Genomic DNA, 20,226 nt, shown 5'->3' on the forward strand with positions numbered 1-20,226 from the left:
AACCTTTGTTGCACTCCCTCTATGGCAAGTATATCCTTCCTTAGGTAAGGAGACCAAAACTGTACACAATACTCCAGGTGTGGTCTCACCAGGGTCCTATATAATTGCAGTAAGACATCTTTACTCTTATACCACTTAGAGCACACAGCACTCTTACCCAGCCATTGGCCCAGAGCATGTTCCAAACATAAGAAACAGGAGCAGGAGTCAGCCATTCGGCCCCTCGAACCTGCTCCGCCATTCAATAAGATCATGGCTGATCTGATCTTGGCCTCAACTCCACTTCCCTGCCCGCTCCCCATAACCCTTCACTCCCTTATCGTTCAAAAATCTGTCTATCTCCACCTTAAATATATTCAATGACCCAGCCTCCACAGCTCTCTGGGGAAGAGAATTCCAAAGATTCACGACCCTCAGAGAAGAAATTCCCCCTCATCTTCGTTTTAAATGGGCGACCCCTTATTCTTAAACTATGCCCCCTAGTTCTAGATTCCCCCGCGAGGGGAAACATCCTCTCTGCATCTACCCTGTCAAGCCCCCTCAGAATCTTATATGTTTCAATAAGATCACCTCTCATTCTGCTCAACCTTTCTTCATAAGACAACCCCTTCATTTCAGGAATCAACCTCGTGAACCTTCTCTGAACTGCCTCCAATGCAAGTATATCCCTCCTTAAATAAGGAGACCAAAACTGTACGCAGTACTCCAGGTGTCTCACCAACGCCCTGTACAGTTGTAGCAAGACTTCCCTACTTTTATACTCCATCCCCCTTTGCAATAAAGGCCAACATTCCATTTGCCTTCCTAATTACTTGCTGTACCTGCATGCTTTTTGTGTTTCATGCACAAGGACCCCCAGATCCCTCTGTACTGTAGCATTTTGTAGTTTCTCTCTATTTAAATAATAATTTGCTTTTTTATTTTTCCTACCAAAGTGGATAACCTCACATTTTCCCACATTATACTCCATCTGCCAAATTCTTGCCCACTCACTGAACCTATCTATATCCCTTTGCAGATTCTTTGCGTCCTCCGCACAATTTGCTTTCCCACCTATCTTTGTATCATCAGCAAACTTGGCTACATTACACTCAGTCCCTTCATCCAAGTCATTAATATAGATTGTAAATAGTTGGGGCCCCAGCACTGATCCCTGTGGCACCCCACTAGTTACAGTTTGCCAACCTGAAAATGACCCATTTATCCCGACTCTCTGTTTTCTGTTAGTTAGCCAATCCTCTATCCATGCTAATATATTACCCCCAACCCCATGAGCTCTTATCTTGTGCAATAACCTTTTATGTGCCACCTTATCGAATGCCTTCTGGAAATCCAAATACACTACATCTACTGGTTCCCCTTTATCCACCCTGCTCATTAAATCCTCAAAGAACTCCAGCAAATTTGTCAACCACGATTTCCCTTTCATAAAACCATGTTGACTCTGCTTGACTGTATTATGATTTTCTAAATGTCCTGCTACTACTTCCTTAATAATGGACTCCAGCATTTTCCCAATGACAGATGTTAGGCTAACTGCTCTATAGTTTCCTGCTTTCTGTCTCCCTCCTTTCCTGAATAGGGGCGTTACATTTGCGGTTTTCCAATCTGCTGGGACCTTTCTAGAATCCAGGGAATTTTGGTAGATTACAACCAATGCATCCACCATCTCTGCAGCCACTTCTTTTAAGACCCTAGGATTCAGGCCATCAGGTCCAGGGGACTTGTCCACCTTTCGTCCCACAAGTTTGCCTAGTACTTTTTCTGATCCAGATACACAAATCACTAAAAGTAGTGATGCAGGTTAATAAGGCCATAAAAAGAGCGAACAAAGCACTGGGGTTCATTTCTAGAGGGATAGTATTGAAAAGTAGAGAAGCTATATTAAACTTGGTTAGACCACATTTAGAGTACTGTGCACAGTTCTGGTCTTCAGATTATAAAAAGGATATAGAGGTAGTGGAGAAGGTGTAAAAAAGATTTACAAGAATGATACCAGAACTGAGAGGTTATGCCTATCATGAAAGTTTGAACAGGCTGGGGCTCTTTTCTCTAGAAAAGGGAATGCCGAGGAGTGACCTGATTGAAGTATTTAAGATTATGAAAGGGTTTGATAGGGTAGATGTAAAGAAATGTTTCCACTTCACAGAATCACAGAAACCCCACAGTGCAGATAGAGGCCATTTCGGCCCATCGAGCCTGCACAGACACATATCCCACCCAATCCCCGTAACCCCTACACCAACACATATCCCACCCTATCCCCGTAACCCCACGTATTTAATCCCCCTAACACTAAGGGTCAATTTATCATAGTCAATCAACCTAACTCGCACATCTTTGGACTGTGGGAGGAAACCCACGCAAACACGGGGAGAATGTGCAAACTCCACACAGACAGTCGCCCGAGGCCGGATTCGAACCCGGGTCCCTGGCGCTGTGAGGCAACAGTGCTAACCACTATGCCACCGTGCTGCCCTGGTTAGCACTTGTGGGGGAAGACCAGAACTAGGGGCCATAAATACAAGACAGACGCTAATAAATCCAGTAGGGAATTCAGGAGAAACATTGTTTACCCAGAGAGTGGTTAGAATGTGGAACTCACTACCACAAGGAGTATGAGGCGAACAGCATAGATATATTTAAGGGAAAGCTAGATAAACACGTTTATCTAAAGGACAGAGAAAGGAATAGAAGGTTATGCTGACAGGGTTAGATGAAGAGGGGTGGGAGGAGGCTGGTGTGGAGCATAAACACCAGCACGGAGCGACTGGTTGGGCCGAATGGCCTGTTTCTGTACTGTACATTCTATGTAACAATCTGGTCATTTATGGCTGGGCATCAGAAAAGTGACCACGAAAGCTAATAGGTTATCGCAAAAACCTAAATGCTTCACTAATGTCCTCCAGGCAGGAACTTGCCATCCCTGCCCAGTCTCTATATATAAAAATACCCAATCGTCAGGGGTAGCATTCTTGCCTCTAGGTTGTGGGCTCAAGCCCACTCCAGGATTACAGCATATAATCAACGCTGCAGCACTGAATTGCATTGTCAGAGCTGCCGTCTTCCAGATGAGATGCTCAGTCAAATTCCTGTCGCCATGTGGACATAAAGGATTCCACGGCACTATTCGATGTGGAGGAGCAGAGCAGTTCTCCTGACCAACATTTATCATTCAGTTTTGGGCACTGAACTTCAGGAAAGATATATTGGCCGTGGAAGCAGTGCAGCGCAGATTCATCAGCATATGAGGGTTGAAAGAATTCATCTATGCAGACAGGGTTGTATAAACGATCTTGGATTCCTGCGAGTTCAGAAGAATCAGATCATAGAAAGTTACAACACAGGAGGCCATTCAGTCCATTTTGTCCGTGCCGGCCGACAAAGAGCTATCCATCCTAATCCCACTTTCCAGCACTTGGTCCATATCTTGTAGGTTACGGCACTTCAGGTGCAAATCCAAGTACTTTTTAAATGTGATGAGGGTTTCTGCCTCGACCACCGTTTCAGGCAGTGAGTTCCAGACCCCCACCACCCTCTGGGTGAAAAGATCTCTCCTCAAATCCCCTCTAAACCTCCTACCAATTACTTTAAATCTATGTCCCCTGATTATTGACCCTTCTGCTGAGGGAAATAGGTCCTTCCTATCCACTCTATCCAGGCCCCTCATAATTTTATACACCTCAATTAGGTCTCCTCTCAGCCTCCTCTGTTCCAAGAAAACAACCCCAGCCTATCCAATCTTTCCTCATAGCTAAAATTCCCCAGCCCAAGCAACTTCCTCATAAATCTCCTCTGTACCCTCTCTAGTGCAATCACATCCTTCCTGTAATGTGGTGACCAGAACTGCACGCAGTATTCTAGCTGTGGCCCAACTAGTGTTTTATTCAGTTCAAGCATAACCTCCCTGCTCTTATATTCTATGCCTTGGCTAATAAAGGCAAGTATCTCGTATGCCTTCTTAACCACCTTATCTACCTGTCCTGCTACCTTCAGGATCTGTGGACATGCACTCCAAGGTCCCTCTGATCCTCTGCACTTCTCAATGTCCTACCATTTATTGTGTATTCCCTTGCCTTGTTAGCCCTCCCCAAATGCATTACCTCACACTTCTCCGGATTGAATTCCACTCCCACTCTGATCTCTCCATCCTCGGCCTCTTACACTGTTCCAATGAAGCTCAGCGTAAGCTCGAGGAACAGCACCTCATCTTTTGATTAGGCACTTTACAGCCTTCTGGACTCAATATCGAGTTCAACAATTTCAGACTATAACCTCGGCCCCTGTCTTTTTTTTCCCCTCTCTCTCACATGGCAGTTGTCGATCATTCTGCCATTGCCATTTACACCTCATCTAGAGTCATCTTTTGTTTCTTAACTTGTCCTATTACCATCTCCTTTTGCCTTGCACCATCATCCCTTTTCTCTCTTAATCTCTCCTGCCTTCCACCCTATCACAGACCTTCCCTTTTGTTCTTTCCTCCCCTCCCCGCTTTCCCTGCCTCTGCACTTGCTTAAAAACCTGTTCCATCTCTAACTTTTTCCAGTTTTGACAAAAGGTCATTGACCTGAAACGTTAACTCTGGGTAAAAATATGCAGAGTGGGTCAGGAAGGGACAGAGAGAGTAACAAAGGTAATAAGGCATCAGTGACTAAGCGGATATCGGAGAAAAATAGAAAAAGCTAAAGGCACTATATCTGAATGCTCGAAGCATTCGCAACAAAATAGATGAATTAATAGCGCAGATAGAAATCAATAGGTTTGATCTAATAGCCATTACGGAGACGTGGTTGCAATGTGGCCAAGGTTGGGAACAAAATATTCCAGGATACTTAACTTTTAGAAGAGATAGGCAAAATGGAGAAGGAGGAGGGGTAGTCCTGATAATAAAGGATGGGATAAAGACAGGAGAGAGAAAGGATCTTAGCTCCAAAAATCAAGAAGTAGAATCAGTTTGGGTGGAGCTAAGAAACACAAAGGGGCAGAAAACATTGGTGGGAGTTATTTATAGGTGCTCAAACAGTAGTTGTAATGTAGGGCAGAATATAAATCAGGAAATTAGAGGCCCCTGTAACAAGGGTAATATAGTTATCATGGGCGACTTTAATCTACATATAGACTGGGCAAACCAAATTTGCAGTAATAGTGTGGAGGACGAATTCATGGAATGTATACAAGATAGTTTTCTAGATCAGTATGTTGAGGAACCAACTAGGGAACAGGTTATTTTTGATCTAGTATTGTGCAACGAGAAAGGGTTAATTAATAACCTTGTAGTAAAGGGACCTTTATGGAAGAGTGACCATAATATGATAGAATTTTATACTGAGTTTTAAAGTGATTTAGTTAAATCCAAAACTAGGGTCTTAAATCTAAACAAAGCAAACTACATAGGTATGAGGGACGAGTTGACTAAGGTAGATTGGGAAACTACATTAAAAGGTATGATGGCAGACAAGCAATGGCTAGCATTTAAAGAATTAATACATAATTTACAACAAATATACATTCCTTTAAAGGCACAAAAACCCCACAGGAAAAGTGGCTAACTAAAGGAGTTAAAGATAGTATTGGATCAAAGGAAGAGGCTTATAATGTTGCCAAAAAGAGTAGTAAGCCTGAGGATTGGGAGGATTTTAGAATTCAGCAAAGGAGGACCAAGAAATTGATAAAGAAAGGGAAAATAGAATGAGAGTAAACTAGCAAGACATAAAAACAGTCTGTAAAAACTTCTATAGGTATGTAAATAAGGAAAAGATTAGCAAAAGTAAATGTGGGTCCCTTACAGGCTGAGACAGGAGAAATTATAATGGGGAATAAGGAAATGGCAGAGAAATTAAACAAATACTTTGTGTCTGTCTTCACAGAAGACGACGCAAAAACTTCCCGGAAATAGTGGAGAACCAAGGCTCTAGCGAGAATGAGGAACTGAAAGAAATTAGTATTAGTAAAAAAAAAATACTGGAGAAATTAATGGGACTGAAAGCCGATAAATCCCCTGGACCCGATGGCCTACATCCTAGGGTTTTAAAGAGCTGGCTATAGAGATAGTGGATGCAGTGGTTGGCATCTTCCAAAATTCCAGATTCTAGAACGGTTCCCACGGATTGGAAAGTAGCAAATGTAACCCCACTATTTAAGAAAGGAGTGAAGAGAGAAAACGTGGAACTACAGACCAATTAGCTTGATATCAGTAGTAGGGAAATGCAAGAATCTATTATTAAGGACGTGGTAACAAGGCAGTTAGAAAATAATAATAGGATTGGGCAGAGTCAACACGGATTTATGAAAGGGAAATCGTGTTTGACGAATCTATTAAGAGTTTTTTGAGGTTGTAACTAGCAGAATAGTTAAGGGGGAACCAGTGGATGTGGTGTATTTGGATTTTCAGAAGGCATCGATAAGGTGCCACACAAGAGGTTATTAAACAAAATTAGGGCTCATGGGATTGGGGGGAATATACTAGCATGGATTGAGGATTAGTTAACGGACAGAAAACAGAGAGTAGGAATAAACGGGTCATTTTCGGGTTGGCAGGCTGTAACTAGTGGGGTACCGCAAGGATCAGTGCTTGGGCCTCAGCTATTCACAATCTATATCAATGATTTGGATGAGGGGACCAAATGTAATATATCCAAGTTTTCTGATGATACAAAGCTGGGTGGGGTGAGGAGGATGCAAAGACGCTTCAAAGGGATATAGACAAGCTAAGTGAGTGAGCAAGAACACGGCAAATGGAATATAATGTGGAGAAATGCAAAGTTATCTACTTTGGTAGGAAAAATAGAAAAGCAGGGTATTTTTTAAATGGTGAGAGATTGGGAAATGTCGGTGTTCAGAGGGACCTGGGTATCCTTGTACACGAATCACTGAAAGTTAACATGCAGGTACAGCAAGCAATTAGGAAAGCAAATCTTATGTTGGCCTTTATTACAAGAGGATTTGAGTATAAGAGTAAAGACATCTTACTGCAATTATATAGGGCCCTGGTGAGACCACACCTGGAATATTGTGTACAGTTTTGGTCTCCTTACCAAAGGAAGGATATACTTGCCATAGAGGGAGTGCAACAAAGGTTCACCAGACTGGTTCCTGGGATGGGGGGATTTGTCCTATGATGAGAGATTGAGTAGACTAGGCCTATATTCTCTCGAGTTTAGAAGAATGAGAGGTGATCTCATTGAAACATGCAAAATTTTAACAGGGCTTGACAGGGTAGATGCAGGGAGGATGTTTCCCCTGGCTGGGGAGTCTAGAACCAGGGGTCACAGTCTCAGAATAAGATGTCGGCCATTTAGAACTGAGATGAGGAGAAATTTCTTCATTCAGAGGGTGGTGAATCTTTGGAATTCTCTCCCCCAGATGGCTGTGGAGGCTCAGTCGTTGAGTATATTCAAGACAGAGATCGATAGATTTTTGGGATATTAAGGGAATCAAGGGATATGGGGATAGTGCAGGAAAGCGAAGTTGAGTTAAAGATCAGCCATGATCTTATTGAATGGCAGAGCGGGCTCGAGGGGCCAAATGGCCGACTCCTGCTCCTATTTCTTATGTTATGTTTTCTCTCCACAGATGCTGCCTGACCTGCTGAGTGTTTCCAGCATTTTCTGTTTTTGTTTCAGATTTCCAGAATCTGCAGTATATTGTGCAGTACACCAACTCAACTGACAATTGGGAGGAGGGCGCCGTGCAGGCCGTATGTGGCCGTGAGAGTTATCTTGCTTTTCTAGGTGACCCTCCACAGGCTGCGTTTATTTGCACAAGCGGGTTGGATCAGATTTCTGATTGGTCCGCTTGGAGGATAAGACACACCCAACATTTTGTCTGGAATGTGCAATTTGAACCTGGCCGTTGGAGAGTAATTGAAGGTCTCTGCAACGTACGTGTAATTTGATCTAGTCATCGTCAGCCAGTGGCTCAGTGGGTAGCACTCTCGCCTCGGAGTCAGAAGGTTGTGGGTTCAAGTCCCACACCAGACACCTGCGCTCAAAAATCTATGCTGACACTCCAGTGCAGTACTGAGGGAGTGCTGCACTGTCGGAGGTGCCATCTTTCGGATGAGACGTTAAACTGAGGCCCCATCTTCTCTTTCAGGTGGACGTAAAAGATCCGATGGCACTATTTCGAAGAGGAGTAGGGGAGTTATCCCCGGTGTCTTGGCCAATATTTCTCTCTCAATAATAAACATCACTAAAACAGATTAACTGGTCATTAACACATTGCTGTTTGTGGGAGCTTGCTGCGCACAAATTGGCTGCCGCGTTTCCTACATTACAACGGCGACTACACTTCAAAAAGTACTTAACTTGCTGTAAAACGCTTTGAGACATCCGGTGGTCGTGAAAGGTGCTATATAAATGCAAGTCTTTCTTTGTCACAGGCAGGCTCCCCGAGCCAAGCTGCTCCAGTGGAGCCATGACAGTGACATCGACCTGTTAATGTGAAGGGTCACCTAGAAAAGCAAGATAACTCTCACATGGCCACATATGGCCTTCTGTCGCCCTCCTCCCAATCATCAACTGAGCGGTACAGCACAGTAGGAGGCCATTCAGCCCATCGAGCCCGTGCCGGCTCTCTGCAAGAGCACTTCAGCTGATCCCAATCCCTCACCCTTTCTCCGTAGACCTGCAATTTTTTTTCCTTTCAGGTACTTATCCAATTCCCTTTTGAAAGCCATGACTGAATCTGCCTCCACCACATTTTCAGGCAGTGCATTCCAGATCATAACCACTCGCTGCATAAACAAGTTTTTCCTCATGTTGCCTTCGGACCTTCTGCCAATCACCTTAAATCTGTGTCCTCGGGTTCTCGACCCTTCCGCCAAAGGGAACAGTTTCTTTCTATCTACTCTGTCTAGACCCCTCATGATTTTGAACCCCTCTATCAAATCTCCTCTCAATCTTCTCTGCTCTGAGGAGAACAACCCCAGCTTCTCCGGTCTATCCACGTAACTGAAGTCCCTCATCCCTGGAATCATTCTTGTAAATCTTTTCTGCACCCTCTCTAAAGCCTTCACATCCTTCCTAAAGTGCGGTGCCCAGAACTGGACACAATACTCCAGTTGTGGCCGAACCAGTGCTTTATAAAGGTTCATCATAACTCCCTTGCTTTTGTACTCTATACCTCTATTTATGAAGCCCAGGATCCCGTAAGCTTTTTTAACCGTTTTCTCAATCTGCCCTGCCACCTTCAATGATTTGTGCACATTTACCCCCAGGTCGCTCTGTTCCTGCACCCCCTTTAGAATTGTACCCTTGAGTTTATATTGCCTCTCCTCATTCTTCCTACCAAAATGTATCACTTCGCACGTTTCTGCGTTAAATTTCATCTGCCACATGTCCTCCCATTCCACCAGCCTGTCTATGTCCTCTTGAAGTCTATCCTTATCCTCCTCATGGTTCACTATACTTCCAAGTTTTGGGTCATCTGCAAATTTTGAAATAGTGCCCTGTACACCGAAGTCCAAGTCATTAATATATATCAAGAAAAGCAGTGGTCCTAGTACCGATCCCTGGGGAACACCACTGTATACCTTCCTCCAGTCCGAAAAACAAACAACCATTCAGCACGACTCTGTTTCCTGTCACTTAGCCAATTTTGTATCCATGCTGCCACTGTCCCTTTTATTCCACGGCCTTCAACTTCGCTGGGAAGCCTATTATGTGGCACTTTATCAAGTGCCTTTTGGAAGTCCATGTACATCACATCAACTGCATTGCCCTAATCAACCCCCTGTGTTACCTCATCAAAAAATTCAATCAAGTTGGTTAAACAGGATTTGTCTTTAACAAATCCGTGCTGGCTTTCCTTAATTAATTAATCCACACTTGTCCAAGTGACTGACAATTTTGTCCTGGATTATAGTTTCTAAAAGTTTCTCCACCACCGAGGTTAAGCTGACAGGCCTGTAGTTGCTGGGTTTATTACACCCTTTTTTTTAAACAAAGGTGTAACATTTGCAATTCTCCAGTCCTCTGGCACCACCCCGTATCCAAGGAGGATTGGAAGTTTATGGCCAGTACCTCCGCAATTTCCATCTTTACTTCCCTCAGCATCCTAGGATGCCTTCCACCCAGTCATGGTGACTTATCTACTTTAAGTACAGCCAGCCTTTCTAGTACCTCCTCTTTATCAATTTTTATCCCATCAATTATCTCTTTTACTATGACTTTGGCAGCATCTTCTTCCTTGGTAAAGACAGATGCAAAGTACTCATTTAGTACCTCAGCCATGCCCTCCGCCTCCATGCGTAGGTCTCCATTTTGATCCCTAATTGGCCCCACCCCTCCTCTTACTACCCGTTAATTATTTATATGCTTATAGAAGACTTTTGGATTCCCTTTTATGTTAGCTGCCAGTCTATTCTCATACTCCCTCTTTGCCCCTCTTATTTCACTTCCCTCTGAATTTTCTGTATTCAGCCTGGTTCTCACTTGTGTTCTCAACCTGACATGTCATATGCCCCTTTTTTCTGCTTTACCTTACTCTCTATCCCTTTCGTCATCCAGGGAGTTCTGGCTTTGGTTGCCCTACCTTTCCCCCTAGTGGGAATGTACCTCGACTGTACCTGAACCATCTCCTCTTTAAAGGCAGCCCGTTGTTCGATTACAGTTTTGCCTACCAATCTTTGATTCCAATTTACCCGGGCCAGATCCATTCTCAACCCACTGAAATTGGCCTTCCTCCAGTTAAGTATTTTGACTCCAGATTGCTCTTTGTCCTTTTCCATAGCTAACCTAAACCTTATGATACTATGATTGCTGTTCCCTAAATGTTCCCCTACTGAAACTAAATCCACCCGACCCTCCTCATTCCCCAGAACCAGATCCAGCAATGCCTCCTTTCTCGTTGGGCTGGAAATGTACAGATCCAAGAAAGTTCTCCTGAAAACACTTCAGAAATTCTTCCCCTCTCTGCCCTTTACACTATTACTATCCCAGTCCATATTCGGATAATTGAAGTCCCCCATTATCACTACGCTATAGTTCTGTAATTTCGCTGCAAATTTGCTCCTCCATATCCTTCCCAGTGGTAGGCGGTCTATAGAATACACCGAGTAGTGTAATGGCACCTCTATTGTTTCTTAACTCTAACCAAATCGATTCTGTCCTTGACCCCTCAGGACACCCTCTCTCTCTAGCACTGTAACATTCTCCATAATCAATACTGTCATCCTTTCTTTTCTTCCCCATCGTTCCTGAACACCTTATATCCAGGAACATTTCGTACCCAATTCTGCCCTTTTTTGGGCCAGGTCTCAGTTATTGCCACATCATATTCCCATGTGGATATTTGTGCCTGCAGCTCACCAACCTTATTTACCACACTTTGTGCATTTACATACAAGCACTGTAAACCTATCTTAGACCTTCTTGTATTTTCTTCATACCATACTGTCTCTTACTCTAGTGCCATCTGGATCTCCCACTCTTTGTGCACCAGGTTTCCCCTTTCTAATGTTACATCCTGGTACCCATCCCCCTGCCAAATTAGTTTAAACCCTCCCCAACAGCACTAGCAAACCCCCTGGCGAGGACATCGGTTCCGGCTCTGTTGAGGTGCAACCTGTCTGGCCTGTACAGGTCCCAACTCCCCCAGAACTGGTCCCAAAGTCTCAGGAATCTAAAGCCCTCCCTTCTGCACCTCCTATTTCTATACTCACTCACGTGTGGCACCGGGAGTAATCCGGAGACTACCTTTCAGGACCTGCTTTTTAATCTCTTTCCTAGCTCCCCAAAATCTGCCTGCAGGATCTCATCCCTGTTTCTACCTATGTCGTTGATACAGATATGGACCACGGCCTCTGGCTGTTCACCTTCCCCCTTCAGAGGGTTCTGCAGCCACTCAATGACATCCTTGACCCTGGCACCGGGGAGGCAACACACCATCCTGGAATCACGTCTGCAGCCACAGAAACGCCCGTCTGTTCCCCGAACATAAAATGCTGCCAATGATCAGCCAGTCAGGCAACAGGAGAGAGAAACAGTGTTAACGTTTCAGGTCGATGACCTTTCATCAGAACGTGAAACCTTAACTCTGTTTCTCTTTCCATAAATGCTGCCTGATTTGCTGAGTGTTTCCAGCAATTTATCAGAGTTCCGGCATCTGCAGTATTTGTTTTTGAATCAGCAGAGTGATAGTCCCATCAGGCAACACCTGCACACCTGAGCTGTTCATCAATGCTAAGTTCGAGTGGACTTGTGGGACCCTTCAAAAATGTGACCCCATGAACGGGTGATGCAAGATCACACGAGGTGCCATAGCCGTTTGACAAATCCACAGCATTGACTATTTTACATAATTTGAGCTCAAGGGTTGGTTTAGTGAGGCACATTTCATTCAACAAGAACAGGTTGACGGGGACGTGATTGCAAGTGACATCGCTAGCAGAGCCATAGATTTTGAGCATGTGCTGAGAATGACATCGAGTGACCCGGCCCATGCGCAGAATGACATCACGGGTCAACCGAAAACCTGAAGCACTCACACTGCCACTAATCACTCCGTCAAACTATACACTCTGGGTGAGAACTGCAGTGACGGATGGGTCATTGTGTGTGGGTCACGGATTGTTAATAGGTGTATTGGGTACGAAGTGAACAGCGACAGTGTTAGGACTTCCAGATTTCGTACAGTCCAATGATGTCACTTGCCGCACATATGACAGGCTTTCCGAGAAATCAACTTACTGCTGTTCCTAGCGTGATCCAGGTCTTTTTGGGGGGGGGGGGGGGGGGGGGGGTGCGGGGAGAGGGAATATAGTGCAAAGGTGTAAAGGGGGTGGGGTTGGAAGAACATGATCCACGTCTAATGGTGGGGTGGGGTGTGGGAGCATATGATGTCTTCCCATCTCAATCACGTTCTCGTTTCCCCTGCCTTTAGACCTGGATCACATTCTTCCCCCATGCCCATTGTTCTCTCCGTGTGCCCTCTATTCGCAACCCCCTTCTCCCCCCATGCCCATTGTTCTCTCCGTGTGCCCTCTATTCGCAACCCCCTCCCCCCCCAGACCTTCTCCCCCACGCTCCTGACCTTCTCCCCCACCCACCAAGCTCCTGACCTTTCCCCCCCACCCTCATATCTCCTGACCTTCTTACCCCCGCACCGCCCCCTGCTAGCTCCTGACCTACTCTCCCACGAGTTCCTGACCACCTCCCCCCTCACCTTCTCCCCTTCCCATCCCGTCTTCTCTCTTCCTTCCCATCCCGTCCTCTTCCCCCCCCTGATGATCTGCTCGCAAGAAACAGCTGGCAACAGGGAGGTAACATGGTTCAGGCCACAGCCCTGCAGCTAGGTGCATGCGTGCTTGGAACATCGGGTGTGTACACGCGGCTCCGATGGGGGGGCTGGACATGTTCGGCACCACCCCCAGAGATGCACATGGTGACTCAAACTTGTTTGTGCAAATAATCACTCCGTCCACCCTATCACAGACCTTCCCTTTTGTTCTTTCCTCTCCTCCCCTCCCCCTTTCCCTGCCTCTGTGTTGGCTTAAAACCTGTTACATCTCTAACATTTTCCAGTTCTGATGAAAGGTCATCGACCTGAAACATTAACTGTTTTTCTCTCCACAGTTGCTGCCTGACCTCCTGAGTGTTTCCAACATTTTTTGTTTATATTTCAGATTTCCAGCATCTGCAGTATTTTGCTTTTGTACCATTTTATTAGTTGTCCTGGAGAAATTGCATTAAGGTTCTACCCCTGTATTCAACTAACCTTCAGAGTTAGTGAAATCATTCATTACTGTAGATGGTAACAGTCAAAAGATTACTTCCAGAACACTTATTGAAGTTTTAGCTTAGCTTTATTGGTAGTACTATGATTTCTTTAGTCTGAGGACTGTGTGTTTAAGCCACATTGTGAACTTAAAAGAGACATTGTCGGAAGTGACTTTTGATTGAGATGTTAACCAAGGCTCCAGGCCCCATCTGCCCTTTCAGGTGGACATAACAGACCTCATGACATTATTTGAAGAGAATGGAGGTCAACAATCCTGTCAGCCACCACCAAAAACAAATTATCATGATTCATTTGCTATTTGTAGGACCTTGTGTGCAAATTGGTTGAAGTTTGTCTACACAACACTGGTAACAGCATTTCAATGGTTACTAATCAGCTGTATAGCACTTTGAGACATTCTGAGGATGTGATAATGTGCTCTGTAAATGCAACTTCTTTCTTACACAATATCCCAGTCAGACTTAGATCGGTGCTTTTATTTTGCATTAACCAAATTCCAAGCCTTCTGTACATGGAGAAAATGGAACTTGGGAGGCCACCTGCCCCTCGCATTGCTCTTGGGCAGCTTCTAGAGACTGGTTAAGGGTTTACAATGGAGAACATAAAGGAAAATTCATGCTTATGCTGCATCACGGTTACACATACCATCATCATCTTCCATGAATTTCTTAGGCTTCTTCTGCACCACTGTTCCTTCTTCATTGTACTCTTCCTCAGACTCCTCTGCTTCACTCTCCACAAAGTCAGACATGTTTGCAACCCCTACACAGCGAAAGGAGGAAAAGACTGAAGTGAAACACAAAAGTCTACTTGACACCTACAGTAATGTAACACTAAAAACAAAAATCCGATTGCCCATTTATCAGGCCAGTTAATGAGGAGCGCTCACTAAATGTAGGATTATAAAATATTTCAGTAAGGAGGACCAAATGTTGCGTGTTTGGTGTGAAGGCTTACATTTTCTTAAAATTAAATAATGAAGGCCTCTTGGATGATATTTTGAGGCAATGCGATTGGTGGCGTAGAATCAAAAGGGGGTCCACATAGTAACAAGCGTACTCTGCGGAATGCTAATGATTATTATATGTACATATACACACGCAATTGGGGGGTCAGCTGAAAAGTAAGCAGCGATCAGAGGCTGTCGAATGGAGGAGGTTTGAAAGTCTTTGGCCAGCCGTCGCTTTGAGGCCTAGTCTCCACAGAGCGACTGCCGAACCACAGCAGCGGCCGCAGGGACAGCGATCACCGCGGCTGGCAGCAGCTTCACAGAAACAAATCAGCCGCTTCCAAAAGAGAGAGAGAGAATTATAAAACCAAATCAGCACCTCACAAAGAAAATAGACAAAAAGAAAAGACGAATCCCAAACGGCCCGATAATCCCGAGCAGAAGCTGAGCCCAGCGCGGAACTGAGTCCAAGATGGCCGACCGTGTGCATCCACAAACCGCCCGCCCGGCAACTTCCCTTCCCTTTCCCCCTGTGCAGCCACAAAAAAAAGCCCACCCGCCCAGCAACCTGCCTTCCCTTTCACCGAGTTCCGGTCCCGGGAGAGGAACTAAACAGCAAAAAAAACAACCCAGAAATAACAACAGAAAATGCTGGAAAAACTCAGCAGGCCAGGCAACATCCGTGGAGAGAAATTAGAGTCGACGTTTCGGGTCGAAACCCTTTTTCAAAACTGGAAAGGAAATGAAATAGATCGAAAGGTAGGGCTGCTATAGAACAAAAGAAGTAAAGAGACATTAAGAGGTATTCAAAACCAGACGAGATGGTAATAGGAGAGTGGAGACAAAAGACGACTCAGATTAGGTGTGAAATGTACTGGCATAACGAGGAACAGCACCTCATCTTCTGATTAGGCACTTTGCAGCCTTCCGGACTCAATATCAAGTTCAACAATTTCAGATCATAACCTCGGCCCCTATTACATTTTTACTTATATATTTTTTCCCACCCCTTTGTTTTGGGTCTTCCCTTCCCCCCCTTTCCTTTTTTTCCTCTCTCCCACATGGCAGCTGTCTCCCATTCTGCCAGTACACTTCACACAGGAAACATAATTTAATAGGGCAAACTCAGCATGGTTTCATGAAGGGGAAGTCATGTTTAACAAATTTGCTTGAGTTTTTTGAGGAAGTAACATACAGGGTGGATAAAGGGGAACCAGTGGACGTAGTGTATTTAGACTTCCAAAAGGCATTTGACAAGGTGCCACACAAAAGATTATTGCTCAAGATAAAAAATCACGGGATTGGGGGTAATATTCTGGCGTGGGTGGAGGATTGGCTCTCTAACAGAAAGCAGAGAGTTGGGATAAATGGTTCGTTCTCAGATTGGCAACCAGTAACTAGTGGTGTTCCGCAGGGGTCAGTGCTGGGTCCCCAACTCTTTACAATCTATATTAACGATTTGGAGGAGGGGACCGAGTGTAACATATCAAAGTTTGCAGATGATACAAAGATGGGACGGAAAGTAGTGAGTGAGGAGGACATAAAAAACCTGCAAAGGGACATAGACAGGCTAAGTAAGTGGGCAGAGATTTGGCAGATGGAATACAATACTGGAAAGTGTGAGGTTATGCACTTTGGCAGGAAAAATCATCGAGCAAGTTATTATCTTAATGGCAAGAAACTGGAAAGTACTGTAGTACAAAGGGATCTGGGGGTCCTGGTGCACGAAACTCAAAAAGTTAGTATGCAGGTGCAGCAAGTGATTAAGAAGGCCAATGGAATGTTGGCTTTTATTGCTAGGGGGTTGGAATATAAAAACAGGGAGGTATTGCTGCAGTTGTACAAGGTATTGGTGAGGCCGCACCTGGAATACTGCATACAGTTTTGGTGTCCATACTTAAGAAAAGACATACTTGCTCTCGAGTCAGTACAAAGAAGGTTCACTCGGTTAATCCCGGGGATGAGGGGGTGGTCATATGAGAAGAGGTTGAGTAGATTGGGACTCTACTCATTGGAGTTCAGAAGAATGAGAGGCGATCTTATTGAAACATATAAGATTGTGAAGGGGCTTGATCGGGTGGATGCGGTGAGGATGTTCCCAATGATGGGTGAAACTAGAACTAGGGGGCATAATCTTAAAATAAGGGGCTGCTCATTCAAAACTGAGATGAGGAGAAACTTCTTCACTCAGAGGGTGGTAGGTTTGTGGAATTTGCTGCCCCAGAAAGCTGTGGAAGCTACATCATTAAATAAATTTAAAACAGAAATAGATAGTTTCCTAGAAGTAAAGGGAATTAAGGGTTACGGGGAGCGGGCAGGAAATTGGACATGAGTCTAGGTTCGGAATGGTCATGGCCCTGTGGGTAGTGGAGTGGGCCCAGGGGCCGTGTAGCCTTGTTCTGCTCCTACTGTGTTCTAATTCTGTTAGATTTCAGGAGATGGTTTTATTCCTGTTCCTGGCTGGGGTGGAGATCGCCTTTACAGAAGGTAAGTACTGTAGAAAATATAGGGACAGAGTGATCTCCTGGAAGAATTTCGATCGCCTAGATGGGTCGGAGAGGAATTTCCCAGATTTTTTTCTCCCAAATTGGCCATTGGGTCTTTATCTGGTTTTTCGCCTCTCCCGGGAGATCACATGGGTTCGGGTGGATGCAGAGTGATAGAAGATTTGAGGTTAGGATCAGATCAGCCATGATCTTATTGAATGGTGGAGCAGGCTCGAGGGGCCGATTGGCCTACTCCTGCTCCTATTTCTTATGTTCTTATGTTCCAGCATTTTCTGTTGTTATTTCGGATTTCCAGCAGCTGCAGTATTTTGCTATCAAAAAAGAACAGAAGCCACGCAGCGAGAAATCGCCAGAATCCGAGCGTCACCCACGTGTCAGTTCCAACCAAATCCCGCCACTCGTTTTGATTTTGGTGGATAAACAAATTATCTGTAACTTAATAAAACTTTAAATAAAACTTAACAAATTAAATTAAAATTTGGTTCCCGGTGGTGATAATGCACTCCAGTCCCCGCGGCGCCCACTGGTCGCGGAAGGACTCAAGCGTGCCGGACCTCCACTCGTTTTACGTCAATGTATCTCACCCCTTACAAATAAACACCGCTCGACTGGTTTAAATGAGCATGTATTGAACATCTCCTTCGCGCTGACAGCTTTACCCACATGCAGCACAACAACAACAACAACTTGCATTTACCCAGCGCCTTCAAAGACGCTTCACGGGAGCGTTATCAAACAAAATTTGCCACCGAGCCACATGAGATATTTGGGCAGATGGTCAAAGAGGTAGGTTTTAAGGAGTGTCTTAAAGGAGGAAAGAGGTAGAGAGGCGGAGAGGTTTGGGGAGGGAATTCCAGAGCTTAGAGCCTCGGCAGCTGAAGGACCAGTCGCCAATGGTGGAGCGATGAAAATCGGGGATGCTCAAGAATTGGAGGTGCGCAGATATCTCGGAGGTTTGTGGGGTTGAAGGAGGTTACAGAGATAGAGATCGGCGAAGTCATGGAGAGATTTGAAAACAAGGATGAGAATTTTAAAAGTGACGCATTGCCAGATGTAGGTCAGCGAGCACAGGGGTGATTGGTGAACGGGTCTTGGTGTGTTATCAACTCCCATAAAATAGGCAGTTTAAGAGCGAGTTAAAAGTCTAAATGAAATGCTTCAGTTGAGTGGCACAAACAGAAAAGGAATTCAGTTTTATTGAACCTGTATCACTCGAGTGGACCAAAACTTCCTCAACTATGGATAGTGTTTGGCCTGAGATTGGAGCTACTCACAACAGCATGGCAAAGATTGGGGAATCCACATCCCATCAATTTGTCACAACATATTGATACTCGATGCTGCATTGTGTCATTCTCCTCCTCTTCCATCACATCCAATGAGTAACTATAATCTAATACTGAAATATTACCAGTCAAACTATCACATTAATTGTTATATCAACTTAAAAGTTAGCTAAAAGCACGGTGGCATAGTGGTTAGCACTGTTGCCTCACAGCGCCAGGGACCCAGGTTTGAATCCGGCCTCGGGCGACTGTCTGTGTGGAGTTTGCACATTCTCCCCGTGTTTGCGTGGGTTTTCTCCGGGTGCTCCGGTTTCCTCCCACAGTCCAAAGATGTGCGGGTTAGGTTGATTGGCTATGATAAATTGACCCTTAGTGTTAGGGGGAGTAAATACATGGGGTTACGGGGATAGGGTGGGATATGTGTTGGTGTAGGGGTTACGGGGATCGGGTGGGATAATGTGTCAGTGCAGGCTCGATGGGCCGAAATGGCCTCTATCTGCACTGTGGTGTTTCTGTTTCTGTGATAACCAATTGCTGATGTACCATATTATTAAAATATATTATATTGTACTAGAGCAATGGAATTTAAAAGTTATACAGATTTCATTCAGAAAGACAATATAGAGTGCAATGATTTCTTATACAAATATTTTCTACTTATTAGAATTGTCGATCAACAACAACAACTTGCATTTATAATGCAGTTTTAATGAGGAAAATGGTCCCAAGGCGCTTTACAAAAGCTTAATCTGACAAAAATCGGCACCAAGTCAAAGAACGAGATATTAGCAGGAGTGACTGAAATTTTGATCAAAGGGGTGGGTTTTAGAGAGGGTCTTAGAGGAAGAGAAGGAGGTGGATAAGCAGAGAGGTTTAGGGAGGAAGTTCCAGAGCATAGGGCATAGACGGCTGAAGGCATGGCCACCAATGGTGGGGCAAAGGGAGTGGGGAATGCACAAGAAACCAGAGTTGAAGGAACACACAGCTCTCAAAGGTTGTAGGGATGGAATTGGTTACAGTGATAGGGAGGAGGAAGGGCTTGAAGGGATTTAAACACGAGGATGAAAATTTTAAGTGGAGCCAATGTAGGTCAGCACTGAAAAGGGCGAAGCGTGAGCGGCACTTGGTGCAGGATAGAATACGGGCAGATCTGGAACACCCTCATATTACTAAAGTGCTTACTGAAAGGAAACATACATAAGATATATTAAAACAGACAATTAAATTTATAAATGTAACACTTTGTTTCATAATTGTTTCAACAACCAACAGAATACACAGACCACAGTTCATGCTGGCCTGCATAATGTGGTTTTTTTATTCCTTAAGAAAGTAATAGTATAATTCATGTGTGATCAGTAGATTAATCTTGTGGGGGGGGGGAAATTCTTTCTAACTCTTGTGTTAAACATTTAATTCAAACAAATGATTTTTAATTATGTGCATGTCATTCATTACTTCATTGTGACTTCAACTCATAAGTAATGAAAAAGTGATTTAATTTCATGAATCTGGTCGCAGAGGAAAATTCAGTTTTCTTTTAATGTGTATGAAAGGAGAAAAAAGACAAATCAAATGAAACAGCAATTGTTGGCACCTTGCTTTTAGATTACTTAAATATCCTGGGAGGTTGAAGCTGCCAACCACGTCTGCCTGCGGTCTGCAGATTTGTAATTGACACTTCCCCATTGCAGCTGTTCAGCAGAAAGCGCTCCGCCTTTAACAGCCTCCTGCCCTCTTGCTC

The 20,226-nt window shown here is 44.5% G+C and overlaps 1 protein-coding gene across 1 annotated transcript in view; it reads right to left on the reverse strand.

The window, feature by feature from the left end:
- Positions 1–15,191, reverse strand: part of supt6h (SPT6 homolog, histone chaperone and transcription elongation factor) — an 87,574-nt gene extending 72,383 nt beyond the window's left edge. Inside the window, exons 1-2 of the mRNA XM_085965026.1 lie at positions 15,069–15,191; positions 14,386–14,502 (exon numbers count right to left, since the gene is read on the reverse strand). Of these exons, the coding sequence (XP_085821152.1) occupies positions 14,386–14,491 (106 nt within the window). The 5' untranslated portion in view covers positions 14,492–14,502; positions 15,069–15,191. The remainder of the gene's footprint in view (positions 1–14,385; positions 14,503–15,068) is intronic.
- Positions 15,192–20,226: the final 5,035 nt, after the last annotated feature.

The sequence above is a fragment of the Somniosus microcephalus genome, chromosome 22 (genome assembly GCF_052327205.1).
Source record: "Somniosus microcephalus isolate GS21.2 chromosome 22, FLI_Smic_1.0, whole genome shotgun sequence".
NCBI classification, from domain to species: Eukaryota; Metazoa; Chordata; class Chondrichthyes; order Squaliformes; family Somniosidae; genus Somniosus; species Somniosus microcephalus.